Source organism: Labrus bergylta, chromosome 11, assembly GCF_963930695.1.
Source record: "Labrus bergylta chromosome 11, fLabBer1.1, whole genome shotgun sequence".
In the NCBI taxonomy this organism is placed as follows: Eukaryota; Metazoa; Chordata; class Actinopteri; order Labriformes; family Labridae; genus Labrus; species Labrus bergylta.
In genome coordinates this window covers 30,189,427-30,203,780 of record NC_089205.1, presented here as the reverse complement: position 1 = coordinate 30,203,780, position 14,354 = coordinate 30,189,427, and the positions used below count along the sequence as shown (strand labels likewise).

At 41.7% G+C, this 14,354-nt stretch overlaps 2 protein-coding genes and 1 long non-coding RNA gene across 29 annotated transcripts in view; all 3 read left to right on the top strand.

The window, feature by feature from the left end:
* LOC114919286 (NLR family CARD domain-containing protein 3-like) overlaps nucleotides 1-14,354 on the top strand; it is a 155,238-nt gene that overhangs the window by 60,706 nt on the left and 80,178 nt on the right. For 15 of the 27 annotated variants that reach the window (XM_065960426.1, XM_065960440.1, XM_065960441.1 and 12 more), the window contains exons 2-4: nucleotides 1,036-1,208; nucleotides 1,293-1,403; nucleotides 3,014-3,124. In XM_065960426.1, coding sequence (XP_065816498.1) covers nucleotides 1,132-1,208; nucleotides 1,293-1,403; nucleotides 3,014-3,124 — 299 coding nt within the window. In that variant the 5' untranslated portion in view covers nucleotides 1,036-1,131. Of the gene's footprint in view, nucleotides 1-1,035; nucleotides 1,209-1,292; nucleotides 1,404-3,013; nucleotides 3,125-3,225; nucleotides 3,305-3,462; nucleotides 3,668-14,354 lie in introns of all 27 variants that reach the window. The other 12 variants (XM_065960442.1, XM_065960438.1, XM_065960449.1 and 9 more) reach the window with 5 other exon arrangements.
* LOC114918386 (tripartite motif-containing protein 16-like) lies at nucleotides 4,500-13,094 on the top strand. The gene is made up of 7 exons (XM_065960493.1): nucleotides 4,500-4,664; nucleotides 5,233-5,256; nucleotides 5,310-5,596; nucleotides 5,703-5,876; nucleotides 6,203-6,370; nucleotides 8,987-9,033; nucleotides 11,532-13,094. Exons 1-7 carry the CDS (start codon nucleotides 4,500-4,502, stop codon nucleotides 12,113-12,115), a joined length of 1,449 nt encoding a protein of 482 aa, XP_065816565.1. The 3' UTR covers nucleotides 12,116-13,094.
* Nucleotides 10,072-10,616, top strand: LOC136180496 (uncharacterized). The gene is made up of 2 exons (XR_010667132.1): nucleotides 10,072-10,271; nucleotides 10,334-10,616. It is a non-coding gene; the product is annotated as an uncharacterized lncRNA (long non-coding RNA).

Here is a 14,354-nt window from a genome sequence, read left to right as displayed (position 1 = left end):
CAGCAGAAGTGAAGGAAACACAATGATCAGTGACTCAGTCACGATGCAGGCTATGCTAACCATGCTAACTGTGCTAACACAATTGAAGACGAGCCCGCTCTGGAAAATTCAGAGTTTCTTTCATTGAGATAATCACTTTATCTTCTGTGATTTAAATATTCTAATTAAAACTCATCAGTGTGAGTGTTGTTCTCAACATCATTTTTCTTAATGATGTTTGTTTACCGTGAAACTCGTTCTGAATTAATTCATAAGAAGAAGTTTTAATAACTCTCTCAAACAGCTTAAATAATAATAATAATAATAATAATAATAATAATAATAATAATAATAATAATGCATTTTATTTTTGGGCTCCTTTCATGTCACTCGAGGTCACCTTACAGACAAAGCAATGAAACAGTGAATAAAATAAATATTTGACTTCAACTTTCCAGCAGGCTGGTGTTCCTGCTTTGTACAGTATACTTGTATATTATATGATAAAAATAATTTCAGTGACATTAAAATTCATGGAATCAAGGGAAAATATTTTTGTTGTTTAATTGTTATGAACTGTAAAGTCATACTTGGTTAATAAATGACTTGTTGGGCGTGTTCAACGTTTTTTAATCCATTTTATGATTCAAAGTCCTGCAGTAAAGCCTCCTCTGATAAGATAAAACTTTATTGATGCTGGAGCATAAATTCAAACGTTTCAGCAAAACAAGGAGAGAAAAAAGTTTAATTAAAACATAAGAATTCATCAAATAAGGAGAATGAGATGATTACAGAAATGAAAAGAGTGATTCATGTCCTAGTTACAGACTGTGCAGTGAATACACACAGAACCTAGAACTAGTTTAGTACTTCAGCTGGATAAGCAGTCTAACAAGTACAGAACATCTGACAGTAATATACCATCTCCTATAAGAGAGAACAGAAGATTAGATCATGTTAGCAGGTGAACCAGGTAGATGTGATGTTTGTAGACTGACAGTGAGGTGATGATGATGAAGGTGAATCAGCAGCTTCATCTGTTTGTTTCCTCCACAGCTGAAGATCTTTGAGTGGATGTGACTTCAGCAGCTGAACTCCATCAGTGTTGTTGTTGTGACAGAGTGCAGCTCTTCCAGCAGGGGGCGCTCTGCTATGGATCAGTGTGAGGACACAGAGGAGGGGGTCCCTCCCTCTAAAACCTCTCTGTGTGAGGAACATGAAGCTCTGAGGTGAGATGAGGATTTCACTTCACTCCATCATCATCACTGTCTCATCTGCTGCTCACAGTAACTAATAATGTTTGTTTGTATCAGGATGAAGAGACAGAGACCAGACTCTCCTGGACCCAGCTGTGTGTCCATGAAGAGTGACTGGTCTAAAGGTTTCCCTATTGACTTTAAAGATGGACGTCCTGCTGCTGGAAGGTGAGATGTGAAAGTGAAGTTAATGTTCTGACTCTGTTGTTTAAAGACTCATATCTTGTCTCAGAGCTTCATGATGTGTTGTAGGACTCATCAGTTTATTGTTTCAGCAGTGACATCACAGTGTTCACCAGTCAAAGAGTTGAGTGATCAGACTCATCATGATAAACCATATCACTGAGTTTGTGTTTCTTTAAATAGAAATCCAGTTTACAGAGTAGCAGCTGATTTCAAAGATGGAGCTTGATGAGCAGAGGTCATATTTTTTCTAATTATCCCTCGGATCATTACAACAGAAAATAAAAGAATAGATCTTTAATGTCATTGCTATAAAAACAGTGAAAGGCAGTTTAGCAGCTCTTTGTCAGAGGCAGCACAGACAAAGAGCTCTGTTCTGCTTTTCTACAACTCTTTCATCCTCAGACATTTACATCACTCTCACTTCCTGTCTTCAGTCCATGTTCACCTCTCCCAGTACTTTCCTCCTGTTTCTCCTGTTTCTCCTACTTCTCCACCAGAGGCCCTCAGAATACACCTCCTTCTCTTCTTTAAACAGCCCAGACCTTCCCCTCTATCCTACTCACCTGCAGCACAAAGAGAGAGAGAGACGTGACAAAGACAAAGCTCATAATATAAGAGCCACAGTCATAACATGCTTCATTAACTACACTGAGTCCAGTATTCAGGACAAGAACACTTTTATAATCATCAGAGACAGAGGAAGGATTCCTGTTCTCTATGAACAAACTTTAACTTGTGTCCTTTTTGAACTTTCTTGAATCCAGAAGTTCTCTAAGTGGTCTCATCCTCAAAATAAAGAAAACAATCTTGTTCCTCTGCTGAGATATGATAAACCATTGTTGTAGCTCCTTTCAGGTTAAATCTAGCTCGATGTTAACCAGAATATCTAATTAAGTCAAAGTTAGATATACTGTATTTTATTAATATAAGCTTTTCTAATACTAAACATACTTAACAAGATGATATTCTTTTAAGTTATAGAATATGACTTGTAAAGTTATTTTCATGTGGGGGACACAGAAGAAGTCCTTTGACCAAACACCAATCCTGCCTCGTTCCACGTCGACAGCCTGGTCAACATCTGTTTTCAGTCCACAGTCTGTCCCTCACCTGCTCCTGTTTCCCAATAAACAGCCTGGCCTCGGCTTGTTCATGGTTCTCTTTCAGAGGTCCAGCCAGTCTCCTGTTCCGACAGATCACTCTCTCAGGTTGTCCTTCTGCCCCCCCTGGTGGCCACTGGTAGTATCTTCATGAACATCTGTCTGTAGCTAGCCTGAGTTCTTTCTCTCTGAAAATGCAGGTTGGACTTCTAACCTTTATTGTTCCTGGTGTCATCTTTCTGAGCTGTGTTTATGTTTGAGTCTTCTTCTGTTAACTTTGATTCCATCAGTCTAAAGAATCTGAGGACAGACACAGTGTTGTCTGTATTCTGAGTGAGATACTGTTCTAATAGAAACAGAGAGAGCTGTGGAGAACTTCAGCTCTGCCTCCTGATCACTGATTATCCATCTGCTAGTTTGAACTGGAACAATCTGATTAAAAATGATCTTTGTTCTAAAAGCTTTCATTAACCAGCTGTTTGTTTGTATCAGGATGAAGAGACAGAGACCAGACTCTCCTAGACCCAGCTGTGTGTCCATGAAGAGTGATTGGTCTAAAGGTTTCCCTATTGACTTTAAAGATGGACGTCCTGCTGATGGAAGGTGAGAATTGAAAAAATTAACATTCTGACTCTGTTGTTAAAAGACTCATATCTTGGTTCAGAGCTTCATAATATATGACACATTGTTTTCTTGTGTCACAGAGTTCAACAGGAGAGCTCCGAGGTTCACAGAGATCAATCAGACCAGCAGAATCCAACAGACCTGGACTCCATCTTTATGGTCTGCTCAACACACTGTTATATAATTTACTATCATTACAATAATTTAATGCTAAGTTATTGTTCTGTTTAGACCAGCTGACCTTCAGACTGACAGATGAACCACATGTTGAGTTCTACCAGTTTATATTAAATATCCAGTGTCTCCTTCTGTTCCAGCTGCTGGAGGAGAACATCGTCACCTTTGTGAAGAACGAGCTGAAGAGAGTCCAGAGAGTTCTGAGTCCAGATTACCCAGAATGCTTAGAGAGTCAGAGTGAGGATGAAGAGCAGGGGAGAAGCTGTAGAGAAGATTTTCTGAAGATCACTCTCCACTTCCTGAGGAGAATGAAGCAGGAGGAGCTGGCTGACCGTCTGCAGAGCAGTAAGAACATTTTAACAGATTTAGTATTTTAGAAAAAGGAAAAAACGGTTTAAAGTTCCAAACTCAGATAGTCATGTGATCTATATCAGGATCTGTTCATTGATTTCAGTTCTTTCTTTATTCAGGAACTGTCGCTGCAGTGTGCCGGCATAACCTCAAATCTAACCTGAAGGAGAAGTTCCAGTGTGTGTTTGAGGGGATTGCTAAAGCAGGAAACCCAACCCTTCTGAACCAGATCTACACAGAGCTCTACATCACAGAGGGAGGGACTGGAGAGGTCAATGATGAACACGAGGTCAGACAGATTGAAACAGCATCCAGGAAACCACACAGACCAGAAACAACCATCAGACAAGAAGACATCTTTAAAGCCTCACCTGGAAGAGATGAACCAATCAGAAGAGTGATGACAAAGGGAGTGGCTGGCATCGGGAAAACAGTCTTAACACAGAAGTTCACTCTGGACTGGGCTGAAGACAAAGACAACCAGGACATACAGTTCACATTTCCATTCACTTTCAGAGAGCTGAATGTGCTGAAAGAGAAAAAGTTCAGCTTGGTGGAACTTGTTCATCACTTCTTTCCTGAAACCAAAGAAGCAGGAATCTGCAGGTTTGAAGAGTTCCAGGTTGTTTTCATCTTTGATGGTCTGGATGAGTGTCGACTTCCTCTGGACTTTAAAAACAATGAGACCCTGACTGATGTCACAGAGTCCACCTCAGTGGATGTGCTGCTGACAAACCTCATCAGGAGGAAACTGCTTCCCTCTGCTCGCCTCTGGATAACCACACGACCTGCAGCAGCCAATCAGATCCCTCCTGAGTGTGTTGACATGGTGACAGAGGTCAGAGGGTTCACTGACCCTCAGAAGGAAGAGTACTTCAGGAAGAGATTCAGAGATAAGGAGCAGGCCAACAGAATCATCTTCCACATCAAGACATCCAGAAGCCTCCACATCATGTGCCACATCCCAGTCTTCTGCTGGATCACTGCTACAGTTCTGGAGGATGTGCTGAAGACCAGAGAGGGAGGAGAGCTGCCCAAGACCCTGACTGAGATGTACATCCACTTTCTGGTGGTTCAGTCCAAACTGAAGAACATCAAGTATGATGGAGGAGCTGAGACAGATCCACACTGGAGTCCAGAGAGCAGGAAGATGATTGAGTCTCTGGGAAAACTGGCTTTTGAGCAGCTGCAGAAAGGAAACCTGATCTTCTATGACTCAGACCTGACAGAGTGTGGCATCGATATCAGAGCAGCCTCAGTGTACTCAGGAGTGTTCACACAGATCTTTAAAGAGGAGAGAGGACTGTACCAGGACAAGGTGTTCTGCTTCATCCATCTGAGTGTTCAGGAGTTTCTGGCTGCTCTTCATGTCCATCTGACCTTCATCAACTCTGGAGTCAATCTGATGTCAGAAGAACAAACAACATCCTGGTGGTCTAAAGTATTCAGAGAAAAACCTGACCCAAGACTTTTCTATCAGAGTGCTGTGGACCAGGCCTTACAGAGTCCAAATGGACACCTGGACTTGTTTCTCTGCTTTCTCTTCGGTTTTTCTCTAGAGACCAATCAAAATCACCTACGAGGTTTGTTGACACCCACAGGAAGTGGCTCACAGACCAATCAGAAAACAGTCTAGTACATCAAGAAGAAGATCAATGAGGATCTGTCTGCAGAGAAAAGCATCAATCTGTTCCACTGTCTGAATGAACTGAATGATCGTTCTCTAGTGGAGGAGATCCAACAGTCCCTGAGATCAGGACGTCTCTCCACAGATAAACTGTCTCCTGCTCAGTGGTCAGCTCTGGTCTTCATCTTACTGTCATCAGAAAAAGATCTGGACGTGTTTGACCTGAAGAAATACTCTGCTTCAGAGGAGGCTCTTCTGAGGCTGCTGCCTGTGATCAAAGCTTCAAACAAAGCTCTGTATGTGTCCACATAACTATCCAGGTTTAATGTAGTTCTCTTTATTCAGAAATAACAACTATTGTTTCTAATTGCTTTCATCTGTGTTCTTCTGAATCCTCTTCAGGCTGAGTGTCTGTAACCTCACAGAGAGAAGCTGTGAAGCTCTGTCCTCAGTCCTCAGCTCCCAGTCCTCTAGTCTGAGAGAGCTGGACCTGAGCAACAACAACCTGCAGGATTCAGGAGTGAAGCTGCTGTCCTCTGGATTAAAGAGTCCTCTCTGTAGACTGGACACTCTCAGGTTAGTGTGCAGCTGATCCAGATTATTCCTCTTAGATTGTTTTCTTGATGCATCATTTATTAAATGTTCCTTTAATGAGTGGTTTAAAGTTTTAGTTACTGTATGTTACCACATTAAAGCTGTAAAGCTCTGAGCTCGTTCTGTAGCTCCCAGTCTTTAAGTCTGAGGAAGCTGGACTGGAATAAAGAAAGTTAAATATGAAGATCAGTTTTTTATTCCTTTTTATGATCCTGTTTGTGTGTGTGTGTGTGTGTGTGTGTGTGTGTGTGTGTGTGTGTGTGTGTGTGTGTGTGTGTGTGTGTGTGTGTGTGTGTGTGTGTGTGTAGTCTGTCAGGTTGTCTGATCACAGAAGAAGGTTGTGCGTCTCTGGCCTCAGCTCTAAGCTCCTCCCACCTGAGAGAGCTGGACCTGAGCTACAATCATCCAGGAGAACAAGGAGAGAAGCTGCTGGCTGCTGGACTGGAGGATCCACACTGCAGACTGGAGACACTGAGGTACAGACAGACTAGAGGTCGCGTTAACGAATATTCTCCGTCTTTGACAGAATTTTTTGAACAATGATGAAAAAAAATCTGAAGGTTTTGACTGATTAGAATCACTGGGTGTCCACCACTCCTTTCTAATTCTCACACAACTCTGTCATTAACCACATGTAAAGCACCTGCAGTAGACCTCCCAGTCCAGTTGGTGACGAGTGTGCATAATTAATTAGTCATTGTCTTGTCCTGTAGGCTGACCTCACTTGCATGACTTCGTTGTCTATGGTTGTTTTCATAGCATGGTTAAGCTATCTGCATGATGGTCACAAACTGTTGAAACAACAGTGTACTGAGTTCTTTGAAAAAGTGATTTCGCTGGTGATGATGGTAGACGTGGTGAAAAAAGAGGGACTGATGGGGTGGAGGAGGCTGAAGAATAAGCACCTACAACTGATGAAGATAATCAGCAGGTAGCAGCTAAAGCTACGGGACAAGCAAGTTACAGCAATGTGGGAGCAAGGAGGGATTACCGTGTTCAATGGGAGCAAGAATTCCCGTGGCTTCAGAGCGAAGATGACAAAATGTTCTGTGACGTCTTCAGAAAAGCTAACATGAGTAACAGATTTACCAGACGGTGCAAAACTATGAAGAAATCTGCGCTGAATGATCACAAAACCAGCCGAAGCCACATTATGGCTTCCAGGGTGGTTAGCCAGAGTGCTGCAATTGAAAAGCATGTTGCACAACAACTGTGTCAGAATGACAGTCCCTACCTCGTAAATATTCACTGTGGTGCACACCGAACTGCACTGGCTGCCCGCGATGCCTCCAGGGTAGTGCGTCAAATAAGTACTTTCCCGTAAAATCCGGAATATAAGTCGCACCGGTATATAAGACACACCCTGTTTTTAAGGTCTCTTTGAGAGAAATAAAAACTTTAAACTGTTTTCCTGCGTGACGACTTATATTGTGTTCAGCGATGTCTACAACGTGCATTTTCTGTACAGCTGTGTCGCTCTTAAAGTCCCGTCTTTTTCACCTTCGGGAGTTTACGCTCCTACTAGCTACAGTACGGTAGTTGAGCTCTCAGCTTGCAGGGAAAGTTGTGAGGCAGAGGCACAGACTCCTAGCTTGCAAGTCGCGCTGCCCGACTCCGCTGGTCACTCTTTAACTTTAATATAGGAGTCTTTCAATCAAAAGAGAACTCCACAAGGTTTATTTACTGGAACAATATACCACTGTTTCTGTAAATGCATGATTATGACCTTCTGAGGAAGAAAAGATGTGAAAAAAAGTCACGCAGCCACACTGGTCTGTGTCGCCGTCTTTTCCAGCACAGCGTGCAACCAGCTTTCAATACACAATGAATGGGGAAGGGTTTTTGATCGCACCAGGTCGCAGTAGTGGCAGCTGCACCTGCGGTAATGACGGCGCGTGTTTCATTATTTTATACTGGTGTATAAGACGCAGCCAACTTTTAAGACGAAAAAATAGGTATTAAAAGTGCGTCTTATACACCGGATTTTACGGTATGTGACCACTATCAATAACATCTACACCTACTACAAGAATTCTCCCATCCAAACACACAGACTATACAAACTCCAAAATGAAATGGAGGAAAATTATCTGCTGAGCCTAAAGCAACCATCGGCAATTTGCAGGTTGTCCCTGGAGAGGGCAGTTAAGGTGCTGGAGTTGGAGGAGGAGGAAGCTACAAAAAACTGCCCGGTAGAGAAAGGTTTAAGAAAATGCATCCTGACGTACACGTTCCCTGCATTGACCCACTTGCCAACGATGTCTTGGCTGTGGTGAACCGCATGAACCTCACTTTCCAAAAGGAAGATATGAACATTTCCTCTATCCAACCTGTCCTCAACATGACCCTTGCTAATCTAAAAGACTTGATGAATGAGCCAGGTAAGCAGTGTTAGAATGTAAGCACATAAGCTAGTACTTCAGTACAAATTTAAGGCATCCAGTCACACTTTATTTGTTCTTTATTCTTCATATACCCCTCAGAGAATAATATTATATTTTTACAACATTAAAACTGTCTGACAGCTTTATAGTCTAACTTTTTAAATTTACAGCCTTCATAAAAAGCCTCGTTAAAACACGTTATTCCAGCATTTTATTTTCACGAGATGAAAGGTAAAGTCTTCCTTTATAAGTCAAAGTCTTATCTTAGAATTATAAATAAATCATTCTTGAAACCATAGGCTGGAACAAAAGCTAAAAGCTAAAAAAAAATTTATCTGAGTTTTTTTTTAGAGAAATGCTTTGTATTTGTCACGGGTAAGGGATACGACTGTCACGATGGTTTTATAGAATATAATTCACTGCTGATGAACAAACTAACAACAAAAGCAGTTAATATTTACATTATATCAAACATGTAAGCTCCCACAGAAAAACAACAGACAACATGAATGCAACTGCAGTATTAATATTAGAATTCCAAACTCTGAAGTAGCGCTGGTTATTTCAGTGTCCAGTGTGGCAGCAGAGTGAAAGTCTAGCGAGAGACAGACAGATACAGAAGCTGTCTCACTGTTTCTGAATGATGAACTAATGGTGGATTTAAATCTAGATGTATGAAGTATATTCTGATCTGGTTTCTTCCTCCAGGTTGGACCATGGTGGACTGCACACACTGAAACCTGGTCTGAGGAAGTGTGAGTGTGTTTTCGTTTCTCTTCATCAGAACACAGCAGCACATGTTGGATGAGGGCTGGAAGTAACACAAAGTGATGATAAAAGTGAGGGTGATGGAAACTCATGAGAGTTGAAATATTAAACAATAAAAAATATAAACTGAAATAAAAGTGATAATCCAGAAATGTATAATGTTCCAGTTTAAGCTGGAAGTCACAAAACGTGTGTGCTCTAAACGATACATTTCTGTTGGATGTGATGAATGGTGATTATCTTATCACTGGATAATCACTTTGAATTTCAATCACAATCACTTCAACACTTCAGATATGGACAGACACACAAACATTTAGACTGCTTCATATTTCACATCACAAGTTTTCATCTCCTCCTTTCTTATCATCACTCTCTGTGACTTCCACCCTCGAGGCTCCTTTCCTTCAATGACAACAGAAACAGTTTGTGTTGACAACCATCAATGATGAATGAAAGACAATTACAGATTACATTTGGCTCTATTTACATCAAACCATTTGGATCAAATCCACCTGAACTTCATGAAATGTCTATGTTTGTATTTGTTGACAGGACTCGTCACTTTTGAACTCAAGTTAAAGAAATGAGTTTCTGTTTTTGTCTCTGATTGAAAGATTTTAGAATTCAGATCAAAACACACAAAGTGAACACAGTGATCCAACTCCAACATATCTGACATTAGAGTCCATGAAGATCAATAATAAATATGTGTTTAGAGTTGATCAGAACAGATAAAGTATCATGAAACAGCTGATTAGTCTGATGGATCAAACTGCTCTTCTTCTTCTAAACCAGTGGTTCTCAAACTTTTTAGACTACGTACCACCTCCGAAAATATTTTGCTCTCCAAGTACCACCATTATGGTAGATCTTAAAATACACTGTAGGCCTATTTCTACACACATTTTAATCAGGAGGTTATTTATTGTTGACTGTTGGCAGCCACACTATAGGACTACTAAGGGCTAGTGCTAGAACTGACACTTAAACTAACTCTGACATTTACCCAAATCTAAAAAAGAGAGAGAGAGACAGAGAGAGAGAGAGAGAGAGAGAGAGAGAGAGGGTGAGCGACTGTCCGTACATGCATCTCAGCTGAAGCTCCTCCTGGCTCCGTTTTAAAAATGTTCAGCTGCTTGCTGCTGATTGTGTACTGAACTCCAATAAATAACTGAATATCTGTTAATGTAGGTCTACATTAACTGAATATCTGTTAATGTAGGTCTATATTAACTGAATATCTGTTAATGTAGGTCTACATTAACTGAATATCTGTTAATGTAGGTCTATATTAACAGATATTCAGCTGCTTGCTGTTGTTTCAGGACTGAAATATGACAGAATATCGAATGGAGCTTTTCAAAACGTGAGGTGTACTCCTGTTGTTGTTCATGTCTGAGTGCGAGCAAAAATTGAGCAGATTAAAGTTGTTTGTTACAAAAACTAGATTAATTTAGAGGGGAAAACACATTTGATATAAATACAACCCAAAGATACAAGACAGATAAGATAGGAGCACGACAACAATAAAAAATGGCGTTTTATGCTGAACAGGTTTTTTTTTTTTTTTTTAAACATTGTGGAGATTTCTTTGCGTACCACCACAGGGAGCCCGCGTACCACCGGTGGTCCACGTACCACAGTTTGAGAACCACTGTTCTAATCCTTTCTGTTCACTGACGGGTCGACACACTAAAGAAGGGCTGGCTCATATGAACATATGATCACATCATGTTTTAAATATTGATCCTCATAAATCTAAATTAATATCTGTAGTGTGAATATTTGTCAGGATGTGTGCTGAGGGTGCTGCTGTTCACGTCCATAGAAGTGACATCATGACACCAAGGAGGAGAACAGGAGTTCACTTTCAGCTCCACTTTGGGATTTCTGTTTTTGGATCAGACCTCCACTTTATTTACTGCAGCTCAAACTAAAGTTTACACTGTGAAGTGGGCGTGTCCTTCTCCTCTCTGTGTGATAGGCTGTTCCATCTTTATCCAGTAAAATGTACAAAGTTTATTGTTGTTATTGACATCGTCTCCCAAAGTCCTATGGAGACAGTTTGATCCCCCAGCCATAGACACAAGGATTGATGAGCACACAGATGATTCAGGGTGTGACTACATCACATTGTGTGTGACAGTGAAAGTGGAAATGAGGCTCCTGTTTGTGCTGAATGTGACCTCTGAGGACAGAACAGTTGGAGACAGCAGATGGTTCACAGCTTCTTTGTGCTGCACTTTGATTAGTCAGACTTTATTCACTGCATGTGTTTGTTGATTTGGATCTCCATTCATCCTGACTGCCATGGTAACTACATTTGAACTAGATTAGAAGTGGATTATTACATTTCAGTGTCAAACATCATTCAGTGCTGAATATGAACTGTAAGTTTGATTGACTCTCAGTAAGTGTCAGTAAAGTTGTTGATGAATGAACAGATGATAACCTGCAGCTGTGTTGTTGTTCTCTCCATCAGACGCCTGTGAGCTGGAACTGGACACAAACACAGTGAACAGAAAACTGAAACTGTCTGACAACAACAGGAAGGTGACACGTGTGGAGGAGCTTCAGTCATATCCTGATCATCCAGACAGATTTGAAAACTGGCCTCAGCTGCTGTGTAGGACTGGTCTGACTGGTCGCTGTTACTGGGAGGTCGAGTGGAGAGGAGTGGTTTCTGTATCAGTGAGTTACAGAGGAATCAGAAAGAGAGGAAACAGTGATGAATGTTTGTTTGGAGATAATGATCAGTCCTGGAGTCTGAACTGCTCTGATAAAGGTTACTCTGTCTGTCACAATGACATAAGAACAAAGATCTCCTCCTCCTCCTCCTCCTTCTCCTCCTCCTCCTCCTCCTCCTCCTCCTCCTCTGTCTCTAACAGAGTAGCAGTGTATGTGGACTGTCCTGCTGGCTCTCTGTCCTTCTACAGAGTCTCCTCTGACACACTGATCCACCTCCACACCTTCAACACCACATTCACTGAACCTCTCTATCCTGGGTTTGGGATCTGGTCTCATGGTTCTTCAGCGTCTCTGTGTCAGTCTGAGAAACTCTGCTGACTGAAGATCAGCTGACTCTGTTCTCTCTGTTTCAAACTAATGAATTATTCTGATTTCATCACTTAGATTGTAAATGTTTGATCACTCTTACCTACAATCCTCAGTGATATGAAAAATCATAAAGAATAAAATACTTTAGTTCATTTGTTTTTCTTTTATATTTGAATGATACTGTAACACCATGTTGAGATTAAACAAGATCTTTCTGAGGTACAAGAGAATCCTGGACTCAGAATCAGCTTTATTTGCTAGGTATGTTCACAGATACGAGGAATGTGACTTTGATAGACTGTGTTTTATGTAGAAAAGTAAAACATGAAATATTATAAAATCAACGAAAGCATTAAATGTACAAGCCTACATGAGACAATAGTGCTGGTGTGTGACGTGCAAAGATGCTAATTCACATGATAATAAATGATGTTATTGTGTAACAGATGGATTAATTTACATGAGGTATTGACCCAACACGACCTCATTATGTATTGATCATGTCAATAGTGAAATGTGCACCCCTGTCTCTGCCCCTGCAGTGTGTGGGTGTGTATCTGTGTCAGTAGTGTGTCTAGGTTAATCAGGTGGTGATGGATGCTGCTGCTGAGTGGAGGTAGAAAAGAGAATTGCCATGACGGTAGTGGCTGAATGCTGACACTGAAGCTTTTAAAATCTCAGCTGCTGCAGCCTGCTCGCTCCTTCTCCGGCCACTTCAAACAAAGCCAGCTTGACATTTGAAGATTATAAAGATAGTACATTTTTAAGATTGATTAGCGTGTGTACATAGCTAAATAGAGAGTTGTTTTGTAAATATACTGTATGTAAATTTAAACACTGTAAGAAATTGTGCACCACACAGAAGTGATTTTCACAAATGTCATTTTGTTTGCTTTATTTTGATGTAAAGAAAGATTAGGGTTGTTGCTACCCACCTTTTGCTTGTTATTTTCTGCTCTGAAGAAAATAAACTGCTGTTGGAAGTTGACTTGGGCTGCTGGATTTCTTGGGAGTGTGAAGAGTGGGTGAAGGGGAGTTTCTCCTGATGTCCAAAAAAAGGAAAAGCTGAAGTAGAAGCTATTCAGGTCTTCAGCCAGTCTATTGTGCCTACAGGTTGGGAGGAGGGTCTACTGTAGTTGATGTCCTGCAGGTCTCTCCAAACTGACGCAGGGTCGTCTGAGAAGCTGTGTTTTAGCTCTTATTAGCTGCTCTGATCTGTTTTGTCAGCTGGTTTTTGGCCTGCTTGTACAGATACTGGTCCCCACTCCTAAAGGCCTCCTCCTTCACCTGACACAGCTGCTTTAGATGTGGTGAAAACCCAGGTTGTAAGCCAGACCCTATGACCTAGAGTCCAGCTCTGCGCCCACCACAGAGCCAGCCTTCCTCACCAGTCTGTCCAGCCGTGCTGCGTCCCTCTTCTTGCTGCTTCCTCCCCAGCACACCACAGCATAGAAGAGGACGCTGGCCATCACGGACTGGTAAAACATCTGCAGCAGCTTCTTACAGATGTTGAAGGACCCCAGCCTTCTCAAGAAGTACAGACGGCTCTGTCCCTTCCTGCAGATAGTGTCCATGTTTGATGACCAGTCCAGCCTGTCGTCCAACTGCAGCCCCAGGTACCCGTAGGTCTTGACCACCTCCAGGTCGACCTCCCCCGATGGAAACAGGTTGTAGATGTGGGTTGTTCCTTCGATTATATATCCCATCTAGCTGTGGAACGCCTCGGAATGCCCCAGGAGGAGAGATGTAGTCTGGGTTGGTGCTGCCGGGGATTAGCATGCCCAGGCATCCAGCTGGGCTTGTATTTAATTCTTGAGGGAGTGTTGGGGGTTGATGGTTGGAGCCAAGGAGAACCACTCCTTGAGGGATTGAAAGAGCCTCTTCAGCTTCAATATTCCATGCATATCTTGTTCCTGGGCAAATGAGAGCATTGAGAAGGGCTGCAGCAGAACTATAGTTCCTAATAAAATCTCAATAGAAGTTAGCAAACCCTGGAAATCTTTTCTCCGCCTTGACAAATTGTTGATTCTCCAGCAACCATTGTAACACGTGCTCTTCCCCTGGCTGGAGAAGATCAAAATTCATCAAGGTAGACAAAAACAACCTTGTTCAACATGTCTTTTAGAACAGTGGTACTCAACTCATGGGTCGGGACCCAAAAGTGGGTCGCTTAGCCTTTTTCAGAGGGTCGCGAAGGTGTGCCTGGGGAAAAAAAGTGTCAAAAAATCTATGAAGCACTTTTAAAACA

Bases quoted from the DNA above. Each gene is read 5' to 3' on its own strand.
- LOC114918386 (XM_065960493.1), top strand. From the start codon at position 4,500: ATGGTGACAGAGGTCAGAGGGTTCACTGACCCTCAGAAGGAAGAGTAC. The intron at 5,257-5,309 runs GTTTGTTGACAC...AAAACAGTCTAG, and splicing joins CAATCAAAATCACCTACGAG to TACATCAAGAAGAAGATCAA. The intron at 9,034-11,531 runs GTGAGTGTGTTT...TCTCTCCATCAG, and splicing joins GAAACCTGGTCTGAGGAAGT to ACGCCTGTGAGCTGGAACTG.